The sequence below is a fragment of the Typha angustifolia genome, chromosome 7, assembly GCF_048772165.1.
Source record: "Typha angustifolia cultivar Huaian chromosome 7, ASM4877216v1, whole genome shotgun sequence".
Lineage (NCBI taxonomy): Eukaryota > Viridiplantae > Streptophyta > Magnoliopsida > Poales > Typhaceae > Typha > Typha angustifolia.
Genome location: NC_133245.1, coordinates 17,198,586 through 17,222,370, shown reverse-complemented (window position 1 = coordinate 17,222,370; position 23,785 = coordinate 17,198,586). Strand labels below are relative to the sequence as shown.

At 38.3% G+C, this 23,785-nt stretch overlaps 3 protein-coding genes across 3 annotated transcripts; 1 reads left to right on the top strand and 2 right to left on the bottom strand.

Moving 5' to 3' along the window:
• Positions 1 to 928: 928 nt before the first annotated feature.
• Positions 929 to 9,949, bottom strand: LOC140762937 (protein ARABIDILLO 1-like). The gene is made up of 12 exons (XM_073100923.1): positions 8,143 to 9,949; positions 7,901 to 8,059; positions 7,724 to 7,804; positions 7,463 to 7,594; positions 6,597 to 6,724; positions 6,197 to 6,284; positions 5,431 to 5,525; positions 4,105 to 4,168; positions 3,479 to 3,654; positions 2,808 to 3,029; positions 2,164 to 2,248; positions 929 to 1,602 (listed from the first exon to the last, which is right to left on the bottom strand). The coding sequence occupies exons 1-12, from the start codon at positions 9,532 to 9,534 to the stop codon at positions 1,426 to 1,428; spliced, it is 2,799 nt and encodes a 932-aa protein (XP_072957024.1). The 5' UTR covers positions 9,535 to 9,949; the 3' UTR covers positions 929 to 1,425.
• Positions 9,950 to 12,086: 2,137 nt separating this feature from the next.
• LOC140762939 (cationic amino acid transporter 9, chloroplastic) lies at positions 12,087 to 16,884 on the top strand. The gene is made up of 8 exons (XM_073100925.1): positions 12,087 to 12,432; positions 13,184 to 13,596; positions 13,959 to 14,135; positions 14,342 to 14,566; positions 14,651 to 14,827; positions 14,990 to 15,226; positions 15,575 to 15,664; positions 16,412 to 16,884. The coding sequence occupies exons 1-8, from the start codon at positions 12,183 to 12,185 to the stop codon at positions 16,550 to 16,552; spliced, it is 1,710 nt and encodes a 569-aa protein (XP_072957026.1). The 5' UTR covers positions 12,087 to 12,182; the 3' UTR covers positions 16,553 to 16,884.
• Positions 16,885 to 16,996: 112 nt separating this feature from the next.
• LOC140762938 (nucleobase-ascorbate transporter 11) lies at positions 16,997 to 22,852 on the bottom strand. The gene is made up of 10 exons (XM_073100924.1): positions 22,112 to 22,852; positions 21,701 to 21,798; positions 21,448 to 21,618; positions 21,152 to 21,252; positions 20,489 to 20,624; positions 20,271 to 20,321; positions 19,741 to 20,028; positions 18,671 to 18,905; positions 18,185 to 18,465; positions 16,997 to 17,522 (listed from the first exon to the last, which is right to left on the bottom strand). The coding sequence occupies exons 1-10, from the start codon at positions 22,752 to 22,754 to the stop codon at positions 17,301 to 17,303; spliced, it is 2,226 nt and encodes a 741-aa protein (XP_072957025.1). The 5' UTR covers positions 22,755 to 22,852; the 3' UTR covers positions 16,997 to 17,300.
• Between the last annotated feature and the right edge of the window lie 933 nt (positions 22,853 to 23,785).

The window sequence follows — 23,785 nt, the reverse complement described above, 5'->3', positions numbered from 1 at the left end:
AAAATTAAAAATCTTTACCTGATTTCTGGAATTCCACTTGCTTTTACGAGTTAGGTCGTTAAGAAATTCTGGTTATTTGTTTGGTCAAGCTATGAAAATGGAGATTTTCCCGAGATTACTTAGTTGGATGATTAAAACCTACCAAAAATCATTTAAGTTTGTTGTTGGTTCTTTACCTTTGGGATGCATGCATTTGATAGTAAACTACCCAAAAGAAAGCGTGAATCACTTGATAAAGTGGGGCTTCCACTATGCTTGGAGTACTCATTCAGTCATTGGAATTTCTCTTCAAAGAACAACAAGGGAGAGATGCATTTGGATATCATGAATCAATCATACATGTATCTTCTTAAGCTAAAATGACTTTGGAGTATACATTTAGATAAAATGGCTTGAGAAGAAGTTACGCCAAACTCTTGAACTATCGTCTTAGGTGACTTGTATAAGGATCGTAGTTCATAAGATCAAAGTTAAGAGGCGATGGGTGTACTTATTGTCAGCACTTGAATTGAGAATAAATTAGCATGAGTTTTCTCAAACACTCGCCCTAAATGGTGACATGAATGGGATATAGAATACTTCAATGGACAGCTCCGAACTTATCCATTAGGTACCCCAAACTAACGGACATGACCACGTGCTCGGCTGCTAACGTTATGGTTGGTTTGGTCAGAGTTGACGACCATAGTTTACGACTATGGTATCTATTGGATAATCATTTCTATTAACAGAGATCCAACGACTCATCCATCAACATCTACTCCAGTCATCCAATATGGTATTTTTCTTCTTTCTGTGACAAGGCTTACGGTGCTCAGTCACAGACTCACAGTGTCCAGGTGTACCAACAACAAAGGGGCCCTATTGCAACTCGCACAAGAAACAAAACAGTACAAAACAAAACATAAAAGAGAAGCTGAACCCAAAATTGTTTTCCAAAAGAGAATTGACCGTTAAGGCAACGATGCCCAGCCAGTGACCCATAAATACCAGTAGATCTACAGTTGCAATGTGACGAGAAACTCACACCAATAAACCTAAGTTCCTTATATTCTAGACTGATGTAGCACAACTATACCATGAATGTTACAAACTCATAACTTACAGATGCTAGTTTTTTTCGAACAGCCAGCACCTCTTTTACAGGTCAAATAAATAGAAAAATTATACCCACACCTTAGCTATTACACATAAGTCAAGCATTAATGTAATATACGAGAACAAGGGCTTGGTTCTTTGTACGTAAACTGGTGAAACATGCGGATTGCCTTAAGTCCTTTGAAGGAAGCTTCAGTGATCCAGAGTTCTGTATACTCTTATAGAGCAGGTTCCATATGTATGCAGCATTTTAGGCTGATGTAATGATAAAAAGAAGCGATCTGGCTGATTATGATAAATGATGAAGACATTTATGTCTGCTGATTTTTAAATTGAGGCTTCTAGCTGGTGGTGCTCGAGATTCCTGAGTACTATCCTTGCAAAGATTTTGGCTTCAATAAGAGCTGTTGCAGCTGCGGCAGCTGAACGTAGGACTCGTGCAGCCCCAGCTTTCTGCAAGAGGCCCGCATGGTGCATTGCATGCCTACCTCCAGGGAGGGTGAACTGCAAAACCCAAAAAGAAAGAGATAGAACAATAACACATCAAACAAAAAAAACATGAGTGAGCGCTGCACACATTCAATTCCAGATTAAGAAAGATCATGTCACATATAGATTTGGGTCAACGAGTCACTAATTAAATTTCAGATATCAGAAAACAAAAGAAACAGATAAACTATACTGTATCTCCTTGATACAGCTATAAACAAATGATTATTTACAACACCGAAATAACTTGAACAATCAGCATGACATGAAATTTGATCAAGAAAAAAGTCAGTACATTACAATTTCTAAGAAAGCTAAAGATAATATTTTTTCGTCCAAGCTATATCTTGAATTATGAGATGATCACACAAGCTTGCATACAGATATATAGAACCAAATTAGGTATTTTCGAGCATCTAAATTCAAAAGAAATTAGAGACAATGATATTATTAGTGACGTGCTAAGTTTGAATCAGACAAGGCAACACATGTCAGAACTTAGGAGTAGATAAACTAGCATACCAACAAGAGTTTCTATGCATTATGAATTAGTGGATGAGTATGATAAAGCTCTACCTGCAGAAGAGCAAATGAAGCACAAGCGCGAAGAATGGATGAAGGATTTCTGAGCATAGCAACAAATCTTGCAACTTCAGAACCACTGACAAGCAGATTCAAAGACAACATAAGTAGATGTGATTTCCTTCTATTCTCTCAAGTCTCGACTAGTAATATCATAGATAGATGAAGAAAGAATAGCAAATCATATAACCATTTGCATCCATTATACACTGCCCACTGCAAATAAATATTAGAAAATTGTCGACAATATCATAGAAATAAAAGACTGCTTCATACTACAAAAGGCAACACCACGATAAACGCATGGTGAAGACAAAAAGCAAGACTTCTCAAAAGGTACCCTTATCAGTCTGAGCATGAGAGCTCAAGTTTCAACAAGCTGCTGCCTAATTTATGGTGAATCAAAAATTACAGGCTAGAGAAGTCTGCTACAAAGCTAACTCAGATGGAAGAGATAACAGTAAATGATTTTTAAGACTAGAAAAACATTTTCTGCTAGCGACCCTTCAAGGTTGTTATAGACACAAACTAGAGAGTAAAATAGTAATAATCAATTCAACAACTTCTCGAACTGTAATTCTAATATATATTCTATCTCAAAACTATGCATATGGTAATGATGGTAAGTGGCATGAAACCTGCATCTCAAATTCCCTGCTTCTTGTATGCGTACAGCTTCAGCAACTTGTAACAACGCTGCCGGAGCAGAGGATGCAGCAGCTGCGGAAAAGACCTGTGGATCTGAAGATTTCAGCACAAAAGCTTCTATATGCTTCAGCGCCATCCTTCTAGCACCGTCAAAGTTCACACTCTTTGAAGAACTCTCTGATAATGATCCAACCACTGCCATCTCATCTATTCTGTAAACACTATCAAAACTTCAGAAAATATGAAAACACAATTTATAAATTGTCAAAGCTACAAAATGGTAAAATTAGCATGATTTTTTGTATAAACCAGTAGAAAATTTTATGCTATACAGAGAGAGAGAGAGAGAGAGAGAGAGAGGAGTTGAATTATCAGAGGGAGATGTAAAGCACCTCCAATGATTGGACTCAAGCAATAAAAATAATTACTCCACCTAACTGATTCATTTTGTTTGGTCTGGTGGCTGAAACTGCTTTATTTTTTGTTAAAATGGAGTAGTTTTTAGCCGAAACATTAAGCTATGGGTAGAATGAGGTTGTGTTATAATCAAGTGAATGCATCAAAAGACATTTACATTAGGACATGTGGGTTACTAATGAATATTGCATCAAATTATATGGAAAACTAGCCAGCCAGTTAAAGTAAGCAACTCCTATCATACCTCCTATCAAACATGTAAGCAAGAGCCAAAGTAGCCATAAAGCGAGCCATTTTGGATCCTGATGACGAACATAGGCGCACGAGAGTCGCAACTCCCCCTTCTTCAATTATGCATAAGGCATTACCAGAATTGAAAGCAAGATTCCAAAGTGCCCCAGCAGCAGTCTCATGAACATCCTGTTAGAATGCCAAGATATTGATCCTTAGCTTTGATAAGTGGCACTGAAATTTAAAAATGATCACGATTGTTTATACTATAAAAGTTGGGAAACAAAGAGACAAAATTTAAAAGGAAACACCACAGGTCAAATTGAGTTGTCCAACAAACCAAATGTACACATGATGCACCTGTAACCTACAAAATGTCTTTCTAATAGCACACTAGAAAATATAGTGTGCTATTTTTATCAAGCACATTAATATGCATCATAAGAAGCTCCGATCATATATATCATGCCAATGCTTCATTTAATCAACATACATACTAAAGACTATATAAAATAATACTTCAAGAAGCTCGAATCACATATATAACATACCAATACAATGAATTTGCAGAAAGAATCTAATAGTGGACAAGGAAGTGTTTTGCAAATAAAATGGCAGTGGACACAAAATAGGACTTACTTCAACTTCAGATCGTGCCAATGCAATTAGAGGTGCAACACCACCTTCTTGTCCTATAGCAATGCTAGAGAAGAGAAAAAGAAACACAGAGTTAATGACAAACCATATTAAAAAAAATATTTAAGATATAATATAACAATATGGAGTGGCAAAGAACAACTTTGGCGTGGAAATTCAGTAAGGAATTAGTAACAAAATAACAGGCCAGTAGTACATCTGAAAAGGAGCCTTCCACGATAAAGAGCCAAATGGAGGAAAAGGACCAATTCAGCAAGCCAAATTGTTGTGACTTGTGACTAAAACTTTTCTTATATTTTGTCTTGCTTCACAAATCAATTAGGTATGTGTTTGAAATAATATAGTATATACAAGACAAAGTAAAACAAATCAAAGAGGAACATGATCAGCCAACAGTTATGCATAACATCACAAAACATTTTTCAAAAGATCTAGTTCTTTGGCAAAAACCATTAGTCTATGAATTCACTAGAGGAGACAGAGAAACGTCAGTATATTGTACAGCCAAAAAGTTAATTCATATATTTACTATGTATAAGCCTATAACCAGATTGGAAGACCAGTAGACCACCATATCCATGTCTTTATTTTGGTTCCCTCAAGTGGTTGTGATTCATCTGTCTTGCCTAAAATTTTGTTTTTCTAAGCACTCCCGATATCTGTCTGACATTGCTACCTAGGATCCTCCTTAACAGGCCATACCCAGTTTGAGTGCAGAAGTCATATAAGTCGAACCTACAAGCCCAGAGAACATGGTTGACCAACCAAACTGGACAGCCACATCAAACACAAACAATCACTGATAGTTGTACATATCTTGAATGACCATTTTCATCAGATAAATCTCTTACCAATTACTGAAAACAAGATTTAGACAATATCAATGAATGCAAGGTGGATGAAGCCACGTGCATGTTGTTGTATGACACATGTAAGAGATTAAGCAGAAATTGCACCCAAATTTGAACAAGAGATATGCAGCAAAGAATGTTTATTGAAAAGGGTTATCCTAGTAAACATGATATCATGCAATAGAAGAGTAATTAGAAAGAAAATACATGGAACACTTGGTACTCAAAGTGTATGATGATTAATACAGAATCATTAAGCTAAAATGCAAGAACAATTCGTCAACCAATAAATGAAACTAGCACTTGTTTTTTCTACTCTTTCCCCTTTTTTGATATCATTAATAGCATAGAGTGGTAACAAACTTTCCTACATAGGAAAATAATGATAGATTTTCAATAACTGAGCCACAAAGGTGGTAAACACAATAAAATAATCTACATTGGCATTCACCATTACCTGTTGGCTTCTGAAACTGACAATCCCCACAGAGCACCTGCTGCCCTCTCTTGAAGGCCTTGAGAAGCATTTGAACATGCTTGTGCAAGTGCAACCTATGTAAGAGAAATTGTTGGTCAGCCAGCCGAGGAATAAAATTTTATCATGTTTTTCTAGAATCTAGTTATATATGAGTTGTGCCCCAGGCAACTCAGTGTTGTTCGGAAAATGTTTGGATGATGATGACAATAGTGATAAATGCTTAAGTACAACAACTGGAAGAAGCAAAAAACTGAACAACTGAAATATGATAGATAAATAAAAGCACAAACACATCTAAACACAATTCATTCAGGCCATGTTTGCTTGAGTTTAGGAACCCCCATGAATTGGTTTAAGGACCCCTAAATTATTTCAGTAGCTAAATATTTGTTTTATTTTTTTCATATCTAATCATCTTTACTCTTAAAATTATCAAGATTAAAAAATAAAACTAACTAATTGAGTTCGGAGCTTGGCCTCAAACCAAACAAGGCCTCAAGAACAACTCCATCCCCATCTAAGTACAACTACATAGATTTTTCATTTTCAAAATAAAGTGGGTATCTTATCCTCCTTAACCATGTATTTATGATACATTTCTCCAAGTAATGGTTCTAGAAAGATTAGCACAGTATCAGATAACAATATTAAGAAAATCAGAACACTGAATCTCTACAAACTTGCATGAAAACAAATTCAGAATGTCACAACAGAAAAGGCCCAAGGATCATTGTAAAATGCATACCAAGGCTCTGATGCCACCAACAGCAGCGATTGCTTCACGATTTCTATCATCAAATGACAAGTTCCACAAAGCACCAGCAGCTTCTTGTCTGGTTATGAGGATTAATATAAAACAACTTACTTCATTGCCAAAGATTGCAAGTAAAATATACTAGTAAATTTAAGTATGCACAGCAAGGATTAAGTTGCAGCATATATTGCTCAATAATGTTAAGAAATCAAATAAGATTATTCCTGATGGTGATTGTAGAAATCACAGCAACTGCTTTGCGGACTTACCTTTCAGATAACAACCTCATCTCCACATTAGAAAAGACAAAATAAGCGCAAGTATATAAATGTCTCAAGAATGACAAGCTACATAAAATACATAATTAAATTTAATTTTAAACAGTGACTACCTTACACCTTCATTTTGAGAAGAGGTTAGCTGCACCAATGCCTCAAGTGCACCTGCCTCCTGACCAACAGCAGCATTGTTGCTGTTGTTGTCCCCATGCGCAGCCAAGTTAGCCAAGGCTCTAGCAGCCTGAAGATAAGAACAGGAGAAAGTGAGGGGGAGAAAGGATGAGGGGGAGAAAGGGACGGTGTAAATATTCAGAAATCACAACCACAATACATGTATATGTATAAAGAGAAAAGTAGTTGTCAAGTTGAACAGTAGCACATTAAGGAAAAAAAAATTGGTTCAATGAACTAAAAATAAATTAAAGCCTTATAAAAGATCCCATAGCACAACTTCTCAGACAACTTCTAATCATATATTCTATTTCAATCAAAGGTTTATGCACATAACATTGTGTAGCCAACAGAGAGGGTAGACTGCAAGAGTCCTGAGGCATTCAAACTTGCAATCTATAGGTTGCAAGACAGACCTTCAAGTCACAAATCTGTCCTGTAATTGCAGAGTTCTGGTGCCTACCAAGACATAATATTTTGGTTTGAGCGGCGGTAATAGGGCACTGCCACACCACATTTAGAACATTGACACCTAAGAACCAATATGCTGTGTTTTGGTTCATTTAAACTTGTATTGCTGAAAAGATTACTAATATCTGTTATAGACAAGAACTAGAACCCATGACAGAAAAAACTGGCTAGTTCTGAAGAACAAGAAGAGAACAAAAACAACACAAGCATCTGAACTAATACAATATTAGAGTTGTGATATGAGAACATAATGCAAATAAAGAGTTAAAAAGGTGGAATGACATTACACCCAAAGAGAACTACAAACAAGATCTGAGAACAATAAGATCGAATAGACCTGCTCTTGCACACCCTCAACTTTGCATGAGCGAGCAAGCATCACCAAAGCATGGAGACCACCAGCCATCGTAACCTCCACACTACATTTGTCATCAGCAGCCAAATTTGCCAGTGCACCAGCAGCACGTTCCTGCCATAAATTACAAATATAATAGGTGGACTATAGGAAAATCATCTTCCGTTCTATGCCAAAAATTCAAAATATTAAAGATTAGAATAAATAACAAGGAGGCTGATGTATCATATAATCAAATCATACAAGAACTCCATCAATTCCAGCATGCCACTTGAAAATGAGATCCACCAGAGCTTTGACCCCCCCAGCTTCAGCAATTGCCACCTGAAATGCAGCGCATCAGAAAACAAATATTAACAATGCAAATAAGAGGAAAAAATCACAGATGTTATCATAAGCTGCATCACAAAAATGGAAAACCTTGTGTTCTTCTCCCACAGAAAGGTTCCAAAGCCCTCCAGCAGCCTCTTCAGCAACCATCCTGTTCATAGACTTTGCCAGGTCTGTGAGTATAGTAATACCCCCTTCATCAGCCACTGCTTTTGCAACTTTGGCATTCACAGATAAATTTGCAATTGCCTATTCATTCCAAGATTCCTTCATAAGAACTAAGTAAATCAAATGGAACTACAGAAATTAAGTGGGTCCAACTAATACCCGACCTTTGCCGCTTCAGATTGTACACCCTCAAGGTAACATCTTGCCAGCTGCAATAGCAAAGGTATTCCACTATTCCTCATGACTGCCTCCGCCCTTTCAGCGTCCACCGTAGCATGCTCATCATCAATAACCACAAATGTAGCGAGGGCAGTTGCAGCTCTCTCTTGTACATCTTCCTGTGAGCTCTTAACCAAGCTCAGCAACACCGCCGCACCCTGCTTCAACCAAAAGCCATCCAATCCAAGAGGGTTAGTTTCCGATATTCGCAGTAGTGATTGCGAGAGCACCCATTCGAGCCAAATCATGATATCACTAATGTTCTTATCCTTATTCTTCGTACGCCAACCATCAAAAACAGTCTGCTCCTTTACCACAGAGCCCGCAAACAATGAAGCAACCCTTTTAAATATATCTGCAGAAATTGTAAGAAGCATCTTTCCCTTGGTATTGCTAAATGCCAAGGGGTCCTGTCTTTCTTCCTCCTCTAGTAATGCGCAATTGAGGGCACACATTACCTTCAAGCTCTTAGAGACAGAGATAAGCTTCAAGACAGCACCTGGCGATACGTCAGTCCTTGAAACATCAAGCCCGACCAAATTTGGAAGCTTGACCCAGGCAAGGGATGCCGTTGCCCACTTCAAGTTACGCGAACCTGCGACCGACAAGAACCGTAGCGATTGTACTCTCCCGAGCGCGCCCTCATCGATGCTCCCACAATCCAAGAATGCAATCTCCTCTAAGCATGGGCAGGATTTCGCGAGCGCCCCCACGGCATCGCCATCGATTTCTCTCACGCCTGAGAGCCGAAGCTGGCGCAGCCGAGAGCAGCACATGGCAACGTGGCGGATGGCATCACTAGTGATTCGTTCGCAAGGGTCGGGCCCGATCTGGAGGTGTTCAAGAGCTTCGTGGCGGGCAGCAAGCACCGCAAGCGTCGCGTCGGTGATGTCGCGGCAGCAGTCGCCGGCGATCTCACGGAGCCCGTGGGCGCGAAGGTTGATGACAGCGGCCGCAGAGTAGGAGCCCCGGAAGCGGACACGGCGGAGGACACCGCAGCGGGCTGCAAGGGCCGCGGCGGTGTCGGCGTCGAAGCGGTGGGCTCGGAGATCGATAGAAGTCCACAAGCACGGCGAGGAGCCGAGGAAGCGCCACGTCCGGCACGTGGAGGCGAGGCTGGCACGATCACGGTAGTTGAGGCAGGAGAAGAGTTGGACGACAGTATCGTCCGGGAGAGTCGTCCAGTCCACAGCGTCCTCACCGGATCCGACGTCGGAGCCGGCGACGGTTCCGGCGATCTCGCATTCCTCCGACGAGGCCAAGGGGAACGGAGGAGGGATGACAACCTTACCCTTGTCCTTGGACTGGGCAACTCGCCGCCGAACCCTTCGGCTCATCGTGGCAGAACCCTAATCCGTCAACAACCTATCCAAGGACTCAAAGATACGATAAATTCTGGATTCAAGAACCCCTACAAATCATCGGAGAAAACATGGATAATGGGAGAGATAAGTTTCTTCCACAATTCAATCTACTTCTTCTCTAAGCTTTCGACGGGGATCGAAGAAGAGATTCGGGCAGACAAGAAGGGTTGTGAGGCGCTTCGAGGAGCTGCCCTCGAGCTGAGGGATTTGGATGGAGTTCAATTTCTTGATTTAGAATGATAGGTTCGTAGAGGAAGAAGAGAAGAGAAAGAGAGGAAGGTGGAGTAGAGACGAAGGCGTTTTAGGATCAGCCTCTCTCTCTCTCTCTCTCTCTCTCTCTCTCTCTCTCTCTCTCTCTCTCTCGAGGAGTTCAATTCCGGGAAGAAGAGGAAAGAATAGATAGAAGGACTCGAGAGCTTATATGTATATATATATATATATAGGGACGAGAGGAAAGGGGGACGGTTTTCATTTTTGAACCCAAAAAAGTGTGCGCAAGCGTCCGAACGTGAGTGGGCCGGGTGTGACAATGGAGTTTTGGTTGTGTACTTCGTCGAACCAAAAGTAATACGAATTTGAAACAATCGGAGTAGCAGCAAACCACTAGATTTGTTGTCTTGGACTGTGTCAAAACTAATTGATGTGTAATTAAGAATCAAACAAATTGGTAATAGCGTTTAAGTATAGATCATACTAAATATTGAATTATGAAATTTATTTTTGGGAAAAAAAATTTCATCTTTAGTAATTAGGCAAAAATTGAAAGTGTGAATTCCCTTGTAGTTCTTGCCTATTTAAAACCCTTAATTTTTCCGGTGAAAATAATTCTTATTTAAAGATTTATCTTTATTTTATCTTTTTATTAAATTTTTGCGGTGTTTTAAATATAAAATTGAGTGCTTCTAAATAATCCTTTTTTGATTTTTTTTTTCCTAAATAAAAGGAATGCTTCTTTTCTCTACTCTTTAACGAAGGTAATCATCTGGTTGACTAGTTAACTAACCTAAGTAGAGAATACGATGTCAACTGGGTTAGATCGGATTACATCAAAGGGAGATTGGATTTAATGGATTGAGTCTAATTATTTTATTTGGTTATTTGGTTTAGTTAGAGTCTTAATAGGTTATGATTTTATTTAATTAGTTAAATCCAATTCTGTATAGTTTTGGAGAAATATTCTACAGATATTCGAATAATATAAAACCAGTTGCATAAGATCACCAACCTCCAGATCTACAATTTTGGTATTCATGACTTTTTTAAATTTAGAATTTATCTGTCGCAAAATAAAGGGTTAATCCAAGAAGATAAGTGGCGAAACGAAGGGTTAATCTGACAAGATAAGGAAGATTGATTTAGTTGGTTTGTTAGGGTTTTAATTTAGTTGTGTAAGTCCTAAGGTGAGTTTCGAAGAAAAGGAGTATGATCTTAAAATTTCCTCCTTCACATCAAGAATTAAATCTAGCATCTATCTAGCTATTGGAGGGCTATCAAGCTAGGATTTGATTGAATTTCGACCACTGTTTGATTGATATTTCGAAAATCTAATCATTCAAATACTGTGATCTTGGATTTGTTAGAAAACTCTCTCCAAGAGCATCAACATATCCAAAATTCAGGTAAATCTATTCCGTAGATCCCTTCAAAAGTTACATGCTTTATTGAGTCCAAAATCGTTATGGATCAGATCAGTCTGATTTGTAGCAGAATAGGAATTTTTTACTATTTGAATGGACTCAATCCCCAATTTTAGGATATCCCTAAGATATTTAATATATTTTTTGTGCCCATTTTAAGATAATATGAATACCTTTTTTAATTAAAAAAATAAGACAAAAGAAATCACAAAAAGTACTTTTCTAATTAGTTGAGTAAAATAGAAAGGGCAATTTGATTATTCTTATTAAAAGTAATGCTTGTTATTATAAGTTAAAATTTTAACAACGTTAATCATAATTAATTATAAGTGAAATAAACTAAAGTTTAATTAAAAAAAGTCAATTTATTATATTTATAATATATGATTAAAAAATATCACAAAAATGTCACAAAAGATAGGTCAAAAACAATTTGTATTACAACTATCATAACACCCCTGTAGGCATTGAGGTCACTCACTATTCGTCCACCCTCACTGCTGAAGCCACAGGCATGCATGCGGGAGGCCATCCGTTGCATCAAACATCATCTTCGGGGACATCCACTTTCTCCTCCTGGTTACCGTTCTAAAAGGCAACCACCAACCTTCGGGGACATCTACAATCTTCTCCATCGTAGACGACTATTTATTCACTAACTACTTATCATTTTTTATGTAAATTATATATAACAAAAAGATAATAAATGTGCTACCATACTAGTCGGTTCCGGGGGGTCGTTCACTGACCTGCTTCTTCTCTCTTTTGGTCGTTGACGTCAGTTGTAAAACAAGCGATTAATGCATTAGATTTCCTTTTCTCAGAAAAAGGAAAAAGAAAGAAAAATCATATCGCCCCAGCTTAAGTAACAACGTAAGTGGTGACATAAAGAAATAAGAAAAATCCACTCGCGCTCGCTCGTTTCAACGTATATCGCGAGGCGTGGTCGAGATTGAGAGCCTTGATTCTTCGATTGAAGCCACCATGGGAGGCGACAAGCCCACCTCTTCCACAACGTCCTCGTCCTCCTCCGGCCGCTCCTTCTTCTCCAGCTTCTGCTCCGCAGCGCTCCGGCGGAAACCCATCTCACTCTCCGTTGCCGCCGCTGCCGGACACGGCGACGGCCTCGTCCGCCGCCTTGGCCTACTCGAGCTTATCCTAATAGGTATTGGCGCCTCGATCGGCGCCGGAATCTTTGTCATCACTGGGACCGTTGCTCGCGATGCCGGACCGGGTGAGTTCTTCCCCTCCTTAATTTTCTCGCATCTATGGAAATTTATCTCTCTGGATCTCTAGTCTCCATGTTGACCTAAGATATGATGTCGTCGGATAATTTTCTTTACTTGATCTAATTTTGCTGTGCTATGAAGAGATAGTGAGTGGTGTTTATGCGATATGATTTTGGATTCCGACAGATCTGCAAGTATAAGAAGAAATTCAGAAAGGAATATGTTCTGCAATTAAATGTTCTTTTTTCCACTATTACTACATGCCGCTTAAATTATCTCGCCAATTTTTGTCTCCAATGGATCAAATCTAATGAAATTATTTTATTTTATTTATTTGAAGAGGCAAAAACTCTGTTTCATGGAAACATAAACAGTAATCTCCCACTCAGAGATTAACCAATAAAACATAACACAGAAATCCAAATAAGACCCCAGGATTTGTTATCCTTCAACTCTTTAAATTTTTGACCATCAAATCACTTCCGAACAGTACCCACAGACAGATCAAATCCACTAATCCTCTACATCTTGAGCAGAATTTTTCTAACAAAACCACACTTAACGAAAAAATCATTTACAGTCTCCTCTTTCTGACAGAAAACACATTTAATCTCCTCAAACCACCCTTTTCTCCCTAATGAACTTATTATATCTCTAATCTCTGTGAAGGAAGGGCTGTATTATTGGATGTAATTGGTTTCGTTGGTTGCAATTGCTTCTCTGATCAAACTTGTATTAACTGTTAATCTGATACAGGTGTTACAATTAGTTTTATTCTTGCTGGAGCTGCATGTGTACTTAATGCCTTGTGCTATGCTGAACTAGCCTCACGTTTTCCTGCCGTCGTTGGAGGAGCATACTTGTATACTTATGCGGCATTTAATGAGCTCACAGCCTTTCTAGTTTTCACTCAGTTGATGCTGGACTACCATATAGGAGCAGCAAGCATTGCCCGCAGCTTAGCTAGCTATTTTGTATCCCTTCTGGAGCTTTTTCCTATCTTCAGAGGTCATTTCCCTAGCTGGATTGGACATGGTGGCAAAGAGTTTTTTGGGGGAATTGTCTCCATCAATATCTTGGCTCCAATTCTCTTGGTCATCTTAACAGCAATTCTTTGCTATGGTGTAAGAGAATCCTCAGCGGTGAACTCTTTTATGACTGCAATGAAGGTAGTACTTTGCAAGCATGTCTGTTGTTTCCTAGTGTGGCATATTGTCCTCCATCTATAGCTATAAGAACCCCTACAGTAAATTCTTCCCCTTGATAGGTGTTCCAACAAAGTCAACTTTATTTAGAAAAAGAAAAGGTTGGCTGAATGGTGAGTTAATGTCTGTATTAATTAGCTAGATTACTAGCTTTTTTTAATTTTAACTTAAATGGATAAAGAATTCAAGTTCTGTCTCTAGAGCTCGAGCACACAGATAACAGTTTTTTTTTATATATATACTCTCAAATCTAATTTCTTGTAAAGCTTTATCGTGTAGGTTGCAGTACAATTGTTATTGCTGATGCCATATTAACCAAATTGCAGGTGCTTATTGTCATAATTGTTATATTTGCTGGCGCATTTGAGGTGGATGTATCTAACTGGTCACCATTTGCACCAAACGGTTTTAAAGCTATTGTTACTGGAGCTACAGTAGTATTTTTTGCATATGTAGGATTTGATGCAGTTGCTAATTCCGCTGAAGAATCCAAAAGACCACAGGTAGTTTAGTTTATGGCTATTAGATTGAAGTGGATCCTTGTCCTATGGTAGTTTACTGTGCAATTTATCTACAAAGAAAAGAGAAGAAATTACCTCCTTCACAGATGATTTTATTTTCTTTTTTGCAGGCAACTCCATGTTGCTGAACCATCAGACTTTTAACATTTTGTCTTGTGTTGATTTTTTTTTTTTCTTCTTTTTGTCAGAGGGATTTGCCAATTGGCATTCTAGGAAGTCTTCTAGTATGTGTTACACTATATGTTTGTGTATGCTTGGTACTAACTGGAATGGTGCCATATAAATTTCTTGGTGAAGATGCTCCTCTGGCTGAAGCTTTCACTGCTAAGGGGTTGAAATTTGTTTCAGTTTTAATCAGCATAGGTGCTGTTGCTGGTCTTACTACAACTCTTCTTGTTGGCTTGTATGTTCAGGTGAGGTCTTGAGTTCTTAACTTGATTGGCTCAGCAGATTTTGTAAGAACTTTTCTTACTTTTTTTTTTCCTGACTGTGAGCAGTCACGCTTGTATCTTGGCCTTGGAAGGGATGGTTTGTTACCATCAGTCTTTGCAAAGGTCCATCCAACACGGCACACTCCTGTCCATTCTCAAGTCTGGGTTGGTTTTGTTGCTGGAATATTGGCAGGACTCTTCAATGTGCATGAGCTTTCACATATTCTTTCAGTTGGGACACTGGTATATATTTCTTTGTTACATTTAACTATATAAAACAAAGCTGGAAAACTCTTGAAATATATGTAGTCTAATATGAAATTATAAATTATTTTTGAAATGCCATTGCAAATTCCAGGTTGTAATTCATCATGCAACTTTTAATTTATTTATTTGTGTGGGCAGACTGGTTATTCTGTTGTTTCAGCTTGTGTGGTCACCCTAAGATGGAAGGACAAAGTATCAAATAATGTTTCCATGAGATGCATGTCCTCCTGGCATGAAGGTGTTATTTGTGTTATTATAGTTGCCTGCAGTGGTTTTGCAGCTGGACTGTTCTACCGTTTTAGTGCATCTTTTATCTTTTCTCTAGTTGCTATAGCAATAGCCATCCTCGCTGTTGCTGCTCTTCAGTTTCGACAAGTAAGTGTTTTTCCTTTTAACATTATTGTGCCACCTAATCTTATATTTAGCATGTTTATACAAAAATTCCAATTATATAGATCTTCCTTAAAAAAAAGGTATTTAACAGGACAGACAAAGTTTGTTTATAAGTGATAGTATGATTGCCGATGTGCCATATAATGTTACCTACATTTTCAGGGCTTTTGTATCTGTATTATTTACTCAAATATAAGTCTAAATTAGTTACTGGCATGCATTGCATGTGTATCATTACTACTGAGAAGCTACTTGGACTTTATGGTCCAGTAAACAAGCATATAATATATTTTCTATGAGACATTTTGTTACTGATATCTGCATTTTTAGGTCTATGCTGATCCACCTGGCTTCTCTTGCCCTGGAGTTCCAATTGTCCCTGTTGTCTCCATTTTCTTCAACATCTTCTTATTTGCACAGGTTCACTTTTTATTTTGTTTCTTGGTTGTTCTAATACTTGCCTAGTATTCTTTCATGACAGAAATGATATAATGTTTGTTGTTTATTGCTACACTTATAAATTTCTCTTTCTGTGTCTCATTGATTTAGTTATTAACTTTTATATATTCACAAGTGCCTGACTTGTTGGATAGCAAGCTTTTTATCTATATAATGTTCTCAAAAAGATAAGATAAAGCATTATACATATGTACTATAATAACATTAATCTATAACCTACAATTGAAATGTGCATAATCTTTATATTGTTTGTAGACAGTGTCAAATTGTCAATACTCAATACATCTTGGTATCAGTATATTCCTCATCTTTATAAGCAAATGTGTCAAACGTAGAACATATTGGTTCTGGAATATCGAGTACCAATATAAATAAGAAATATGTGAACCATTTTTGGGCTATCTGGATCTGGATCAGGATGATGCATCCGACTTTCAATCAGGAAAGAGCATCGAAGATATTTATGCTTGGACAAGTCTAGGTCTGAGATAAATAATCTAGTTGTTTTAAGCTTCAGATATTATCAGGGTACGTCATCTAAGGCCTATATGGAAGCAACATGTATCGCCATACCATTTCCTTTTTCTTGTTATTTTGCCAATACGATTTCGACCTTAGCTTTCATTGTGTACATGACCTTTTTCTTTACACTGCTGAAAAACGATTCTGCTACTGTGGCTAATCATAATGGATGTTCTCTGCTTACAGCTACATGAAGAAGCATGGTTCAGATTTATCATCCTCAGCCTCATCTCAGTAGGAATTTATGCGTTTTATGGTCAATATAATGCTACTCTGAGTCCAGAGCATTCAGCAGTCTACCAAGCAGTTCCTACAGAAGCAGCTTAGCCATGAAAAGCTTGAGATCGTCTAATATCTCTTACTTTACTTACACATTCTGGAAGGTTCTCTTGAGGATGCCATCTCCTAATAAGCTTGATCGACGGCTGCCTCTCTCACATCGAGAAGTTTGTTGTAATCAGAATATATTGCCCCATATAGCACTTGTGGGCCATTTATTGTGATTATTTATTAATGGCATACTACTATTCTTGAACTTGTACAAAGTTTTAGGGCCTCTGTATAAACTTCACTAAAGCCTTCATTGCTACACCTCGAATGATGTATTTGTATACGTGTGTGTGTGTGTGTAGAAATTTTATATTGCTTCTCTTTTTATTTCCTTTGATTGAAGATGTAAACATCACACCCAAGATTTCAAGATCGGAGCAATCATAAAATCAAAGACTGTTAGAGCCGGGGTGGACAGAGAAATACAACCTGAAAGCATAATGGGAAAAGTAGTGATCATCTAAACTTTTTATTGACGATGTCCAATCTCAATTATATATTGACAAATGTTTACATCAAGTGATACAGAAAGAGCTCTGAAGAAGTAAGGTATAATAAGCAAAAATCTTGTTACCCCTCTCAACTTTCCATATTACAGGTGAAGGAACAGATGAAAAAAAATAAATGGCCCCTCTATCTTCAGTTAAATAAACCAAAGGCATAAAGACAATGATACAAGCCTTAGAAACTAGGTTGCAGCAAACGATTGATTAATTGATTGATTGATTGCTGAGAATAACACAAGTTAAGAACCAACACACTTAGCCCACCCGAACCAGCATCTGAACTTTTCAGGCAACATGTACGGCTCGAGAGAAGCTGGATCAACTTCTGGCCTATGAGAATTAGACCATATATACACGCCTCTTTCTTGCTTGCTACCAGGAACTGTGTTATCAAGTACAAATGCCACAAGAAGAGCCACCACCATGCTGATCGATAGAAGAGCATTCAATGCAAAGTTAACCTGTCAGCAGGAAGGAATTAGTTCAAAACTTTGTACAAATACTCCGAAAAAAATTCGGTAGTTTTCCTAAAAAGTGCTTCAGATCATACTTGTAATCAAGTTCACAACAAATATTTGGATTAAGCCATTAAGAAAAGCTGTTCATCCACCACAACAAGCAACCAAGCAAGCCTTTAGTCCCAACAATTTGGGGTTGGCTCAACTTTCTATCCACTCAGAGATGACAATGTATCTGAAATTTGTGCTGTCATCCAATTAAACTACATGGAGAATTACTACTTCCTAACATCCTAGATGTCATTTATGCCTTCCAACATTTGTAAAATTGGTAGAAGGAAGCTTGAGTCTACATTGTGCAGGTCTGATGCATAACGGATAGCATGGCATGGCATGATAATTGCCAAAAGGCAACCACAGTTGTAGTATAGGCATTCTCACTTTGCCCCTAAGATGTTCTACTTGTACAGAAGTAAAATAGTTGTTTCGCAATTCTATTTTAAGGCTAATATTAATTCACACTATAATCTGCAACAATAACTGGGGAGCACATACTAATGGCAAGAACATGCTAGATAAGCTAACACAAGTTTATGTAAAGTCAACTAATATCCTTTGGAAGCATGTCGGCTATAATTAAATATATATTTGCATTCGAAGCATACCGCGTTGCTGCTAGTATTGACAGGTCCATTTGATGCTGCTGCATAGGGCAAAAGGTAACTAGGCAAAATAAGGGTGGAGTTGGGTGCATATTGTTGGAAATATGCGGGGATAGATAGGGAGATAAATAAGGTAAATCCAACAATTATCATGTTCCTGGAACTTGCAGTTTGGGTATACCGCAGAGTTGATAGTCCAAGTGCCACAATCAGAGCCCAAGTGAAGCAGAGGACTGAAGCAGCCAAGGCCAATGGGATTGAAGCAAGGAGAGCACCAATTTTTCCTACCACAAGGAAATTAAGAATCAAAATTTGAATGTAAATGTAATGAGATTTTAACAAGATGTAATGCTACCAACTTATCATGTCCTAAACAACGTAACATTTGCATAACTCATAATGTCAAAGCATAGCACTAGGGTGAGGTGAGAACTCAAAAATAAAAATAATAACAAATATCAAGATGCCATGGAAGATACGATATATTACCAAAGAATGAGAAGATGATCAACAAGGCTGCTCCAAGTTGCAAGGCCTTTCTGCTTGCCATCTTAGTCACACCAATGGTATGTACATTCTCTGTCAATGTTGTTGATCCAGTTCCCGTACCCCAGAGTCCAGCTAGTATACTGGAAAACCCTTCAAAGCCTATTCCCCTGCTGACTATTCCAGGAGTCGGAGGTCTTAAGTTGACTAGCAAGGATGTAGCATGATAAGACCCAATCTGTGTGAGTTACAAATAGTAACTGAGATTAAACAGATAGCTGGTTACACTTTAAATCCACCTCATAAATTAAAAAGCATATCATTGTAAATGGAAGTGAAAACGTGCAACTCTTTGTTCAAAGTAAAAGTAACACAAGTATGTCATGGAAGAGGCGAATGATTGTACATTGCAAGTAGTCATGAGGGCCTATTCTTTTTAAGCTAGGAAGGACTTCAGGGAGAGGAGGCGATAAAGAGGGCTAAAAGGATGGCTCAAGTACTGGACCTCACAGAAGATTGAAGGATGTGGTTTGCTTTTGGAGGAAAATACTACATTTTGATTACTTGTTGCAAAAAACATTATAGTGGTGTTCTGGTTAATAACTTAATATGTGATTGTGTTTTGTGTAATACTATTTAAAATTGTTGGTTGGTTTGGTTTTATTTTTACCCTCTGTAAGTTGATAGAGTAGTTGGATGGGTCTGTCTGGATGGTTGAGGGATCTGCTGCTTTTGTTGTCTTGGGTGGTTTACCCAGACAATTGAAACTTGTCTGGTGTTGGTTTTTATTTGTTTCAATGAAATAAGGCATGAGCCTTTTCTCAACTAAAAAAAGGTCACGAGGGCCCATGCTAAAGACCGCCTAATTCAAGTAGGCAAGTAGTTGCAATTGAAGGCGGGATCTAAGTAACTACCAAAAGAAAAATACTGACAAGTTCTTATGAGTAATGCCTGCTCTTAGTTGTAGCTGTAAAGCTGGCACTAAATGTCAAGGTAATGGAAACACATAATGAATTCATGTGAATAGTCCTAATCATATGCAAGTGCTACTTCAAAAGTTACTTGATACTCACAGAGTCTACAGATGCAACCAGCGTAACAATGACCATAATCATAGATGTCTTAAAATGGAATGTAGGGGGTCCCCACTGGAATGGATAAGGAATCCTTAGCCAAGCAGCAGTCCTCCATGCATTGGAAACATCAGTTCGACAATTCTTCATTGTAGCTGCATGTTTTCTGCAACTATCAAATAAGATATTTGAACTAGGTACATTTGAGCTGCAACCCTTGAAGTTATAAGCCCCACCAGCTGTCAAAAAGAATGCATATGCCCATATTATTGCAACACTAAGGGGAACCTGCAAGTAAAGAATGCCAGCAATCATGAGAATCACTTGAGTAAAGATATATTGTTGTCAAATTATCAGCCACTCTTTTGTGGATGATAGCAGGTAGGACTGCGAATTAAGAAAAGCGTGATGTAAGAAATAGAGACACAGCAGTTTAAATCCTCAGACAGTAAACAAGTTTGGAATGGACATATCAATGTTAAGAAGTCTAGATGGAGGGGGGAACTAAGTAGAAGGACCAAGAGAGATACCGCATAAATTAGAAATATACGATTTCCAAAGAGGGAAACTCTCCGAAGGTACTGCAATAAGAGAAGAATGTAGCGAGCATCAAATACGTATTACTCAGAAGATATGATATTCAATAACAAAACAACAACAGCAACAATAATATGAATAAGAAATGAGCTACTGAGAAGAAAACATTATGTGTAACACATTATTCAACTGCTTTTTGCAAATCTTTTACCAGAGTAAAAAGAAGAACCAATATAATCAGGGGAATGCTGATCTCTACACAACTACCAGCTTGAGGGAAACCATAACTGAAAAATGCCAAACCCACTGCAGCAACCGTTGGAGCTACCACCACTGGATTTATTAGCCTGTAAGATCATTCAGAAAAGGCACTACATATTAAAAGTTGAATAGGGCATATTCATAAATGCCATGCATGCACCATCCTAACTTAGTAATATTAAATATGTAACTTTATCCTATTTTTAATCTCTCTGCAACTTGTCTGATTTTTCTGATATATCTTTTGAAGTTTTAGATTCTTGAAATATTTATATATTGAAAATATAGACCAAAAACTCCCAAAAAGAGATCCAAAACAATCAAAGCTAGTTGAAACTCTCATGATTTCATTTTTCCAAAGGACAGAAATTCTTAATTCGATCTATCTTCATCTTGTTCAAAATTTTCATTGCAAGATGAAAATGACATCAAGCAAGTATGACAACTTATTATTTAACTATTCAATAGATTCTTATGCAACTATAAATGTCAAAAGGACAAACAAATTAAATAGACGCCTAAAGAAACATGAGGAAAGTAATAATAGTTCTAGAAAACACATAAAAATATAAATTGGTAATGTCACACGCCAAGAGAAATTTATACTAGGTACCTTAGAAGAAGTGACATAAGGCCGCTGTATCCAAGGACTGTCTGAAAAACTGAACCAATAATCACAGCTCCTTGTAGTTCTCTCATGATGTGCTTGAATTTCTGTATTTAACCAAATGTGATTTCATGAAGAACAAAAATTTGAAGGGAGTTCAGTATGCTAGATGAACAGTAGAATATAGACAAATGCTTAAAGATTGACATTTTGTGCAATATTAAGTATTCATATGAAATGGAAATGCATCAACCAATATTTTTACTTGGTTTCGACTTCATAGTCAGAAATATATAACTTACATTTTCACTTAGATTTCTGAAATCCTCAGAGTTGATGATTACCATTGCAGGTGCCAAGTAGACAAAGGAGCTTCCCTGAACCAATGGAAGCCTAGTGCCAAAAAAGGAATGAAGTATTGTTGTAACACCAGAAACTAAAAGCATGGTGGAAATGACACTAGCAGTCTCCTCCTGACATCATAAAAATACACATAATCATTGAAGAGTGTAACATGTCACTTAATTTGGGCTCACCAAGACTAGATGCTCTTACATCAGTTCCACCCATGGCAGGTACCATGATCAAAGGGATGAAAACAAGTGAACCAGCCAGTGACAAATGATGTTGTATACCATAAAAAAGGAGGGGCGCTGCAATTGTAGAGACAGATCATGATGGTCAGCAAGAAATAAGATAAATTGTCCTGTCTACTTGGAAGACTAAACCCTAGTCAAGTTCACCATTCTCTGGGGAAAATGCACTGCTTATATCAAGATCTGCAAAGATCTCACAAGATGACCATCATATTGTCTAAATTGCAAGTCAATGGAACAGTTTCTTGACGTAATGCAATTCAAAACCAAGTCAATTGCTTGATGAAATGACCAAAAACTATGAACAATAGAAAGATAAAATTGTGTATATCCAACTTCAGAATTTGAACTAAGGGCACAATTCACTTACCAAATCCTGGGTTCTCCGTAACGCCACATCGAAGCCCAGGCGGTCTATGCACAGATGGATCCTCCGGCTCCTGCGAATCCGAAAACAATTCGAGTTCCACTTTCACTGCCTCCTTCTCCTTGCTCTCATCCTTTGCGAGCGGAGCAACTACACGACCTCCATTCGCATTAATCTTCCCACCATCCAATCCATCCGTATTATCTCTCTCGATCCGAGGAAGAGTCTTCTCAACTGAAAATCCTTTGGTCTCCTTCTCTCCCCTCAAAACCCCATTCCCACGACCCACCACCGGCTCGATTTCTGCTTTCTCGAACCCATCTCCGCGATGACGGCGGAGGAGAAGACCCTTCTCCAGATCCAACGCTAGATTCGGCGCCGCGGCGGCTGCGGCGGCGGCGGCGGCGAAGGCGGACGCGCTGTCATCCCGTTCATCCTGGTCCCTCTCGCTGATCACGCTCGCCGTCTCGCCGGAAATGGGGTTGAATCCGGTGCGCTTCGCCCAGGATCTGAGCTCATTAGGGCTATGCTCCGTGTTAGGCACGAACGGCTCAATCCGAGGCGGCCACGGCCCGGGCCTCTGCTTCCCTCTTTGGCCCTCGTCACCTTTGTTGAGGGGTTTCGAGCTCGATCCAGTTTTATCCATTTGAATCCAGAGATAGTGGGGAGAGTGGAAGTGAATAAAGAGAGAGTTGAGAGGAGCGGGGGAGTGGGGAAGGAAGAGAGTGAGATAGAAGAAGGGTGGGAGGGGGGGAGTGAGGTGGGTAGTCGCTTTCCGTTTTTGATGGGGGGGAGAGAGACGGGGAAGCGTTGCAAATGGATATTGGCTGCTGTTGCGTAGACCGTAGTAGAACGTTTTAGAGAAAGAAAAAGTTGTCTGTCTACTGTCTGTCTTCAGTAGTTTACTTGCAATCTTGGAGAGAGAGAGAGAGAGAGAGAGAGAGAGAGAGAGAGAGAGAGATGTTGACTTGAGAGCGAAGGTTGGTAGGTTGGTGAAGTAGTAAAAACCGGATAACTGCTGGATTAGTATCCCGAATTAACCGATTTCCCTATTCTTTGACCGGTTAAAAAATAAGGATAAATGCAAATAATTCAATCTGTTTAGAATAACTCCTCCACCTGTCTTATTTGCTTCAGACGGAGAAAGGCATAAACTTTTCGGGGGAATAGGAGTTATTATTCTTGGGGTTGGGGAGGATAAAGTGTTAGAAATAATGTTTGCCTCCTGCTATTTCCTTTATAGAAGAAATACTTAATCAAAATTATCTTTTATTCCGTCCCTTTGTGCAGAGAATATATACTTTAGCATGGGAAAAAAAGTGGAACCACTAACCCATTCTGAGTGCAAGTGAAGTGTTGCATCGTGGAATCCATTATCTAAAGCTTGCAAAACAATATTAACCCTAACTATATCTAGATTCTCTGATGCTTAAATTTTCTTATTTATTTGGTGTGAAGCTTTGATTCTTCTCACCTTCATAGTGTTGAAAGAAAATATGTTATTTTTTTTCTATGTATTTTAAATGTAAGTTAGTTTCTAGTTTGATCATGTAATAAAATATATTTATATATATATATATATATAATAGATAACTAGGAGGATTAATATAAACTTGAGCTACAGTTTACAAGTCTTGTGTAATTAATACATGGAAATATTAAAAAAATATAGGCACT

Excerpts from the sequence above, each read along its gene's own strand:
- LOC140762937 (XM_073100923.1), bottom strand. The coding sequence starts at position 9,534 with ATGAGCCGAAGGGTTCGGCGGCGAGTTGCCCAGTCCAAGGACAAGGGT. Across the intron at positions 6,285-6,596 it reads TCTCAAAATGAAGGTGTAAG|ACAAGAAGCTGCTGGTGCTT; the intron begins GTAGTCACTGTT and ends CCTCATAACCAG. Across the intron at positions 4,169-5,430 it reads TCAGTTTCAGAAGCCAACAG|CATTGCTATAGGACAAGAAG; the intron begins GTAATGGTGAAT and ends TCTCTTCTCTAG.
- LOC140762939 (XM_073100925.1), top strand. The coding sequence starts at position 12,183 with ATGGGAGGCGACAAGCCCACCTCTTCCACAACGTCCTCGTCCTCCTCC. Across the intron at positions 14,567-14,650 it reads TTGTTGGCTTGTATGTTCAG|TCACGCTTGTATCTTGGCCT; the intron begins GTGAGGTCTTGA and ends GACTGTGAGCAG. Across the intron at positions 15,665-16,411 it reads ACATCTTCTTATTTGCACAG|CTACATGAAGAAGCATGGTT; the intron begins GTTCACTTTTTA and ends CTCTGCTTACAG.
- LOC140762938 (XM_073100924.1), bottom strand. The coding sequence starts at position 22,754 with ATGGATAAAACTGGATCGAGCTCGAAACCCCTCAACAAAGGTGACGAG. Across the intron at positions 21,619-21,700 it reads CTGCCATGGGTGGAACTGAT|GAGGAGACTGCTAGTGTCAT; the intron begins GTAAGAGCATCT and ends TTATGATGTCAG. Across the intron at positions 20,625-21,151 it reads CTTATGTCACTTCTTCTAAG|GCTAATAAATCCAGTGGTGG; the intron begins GTACCTAGTATA and ends ATGATCTTACAG.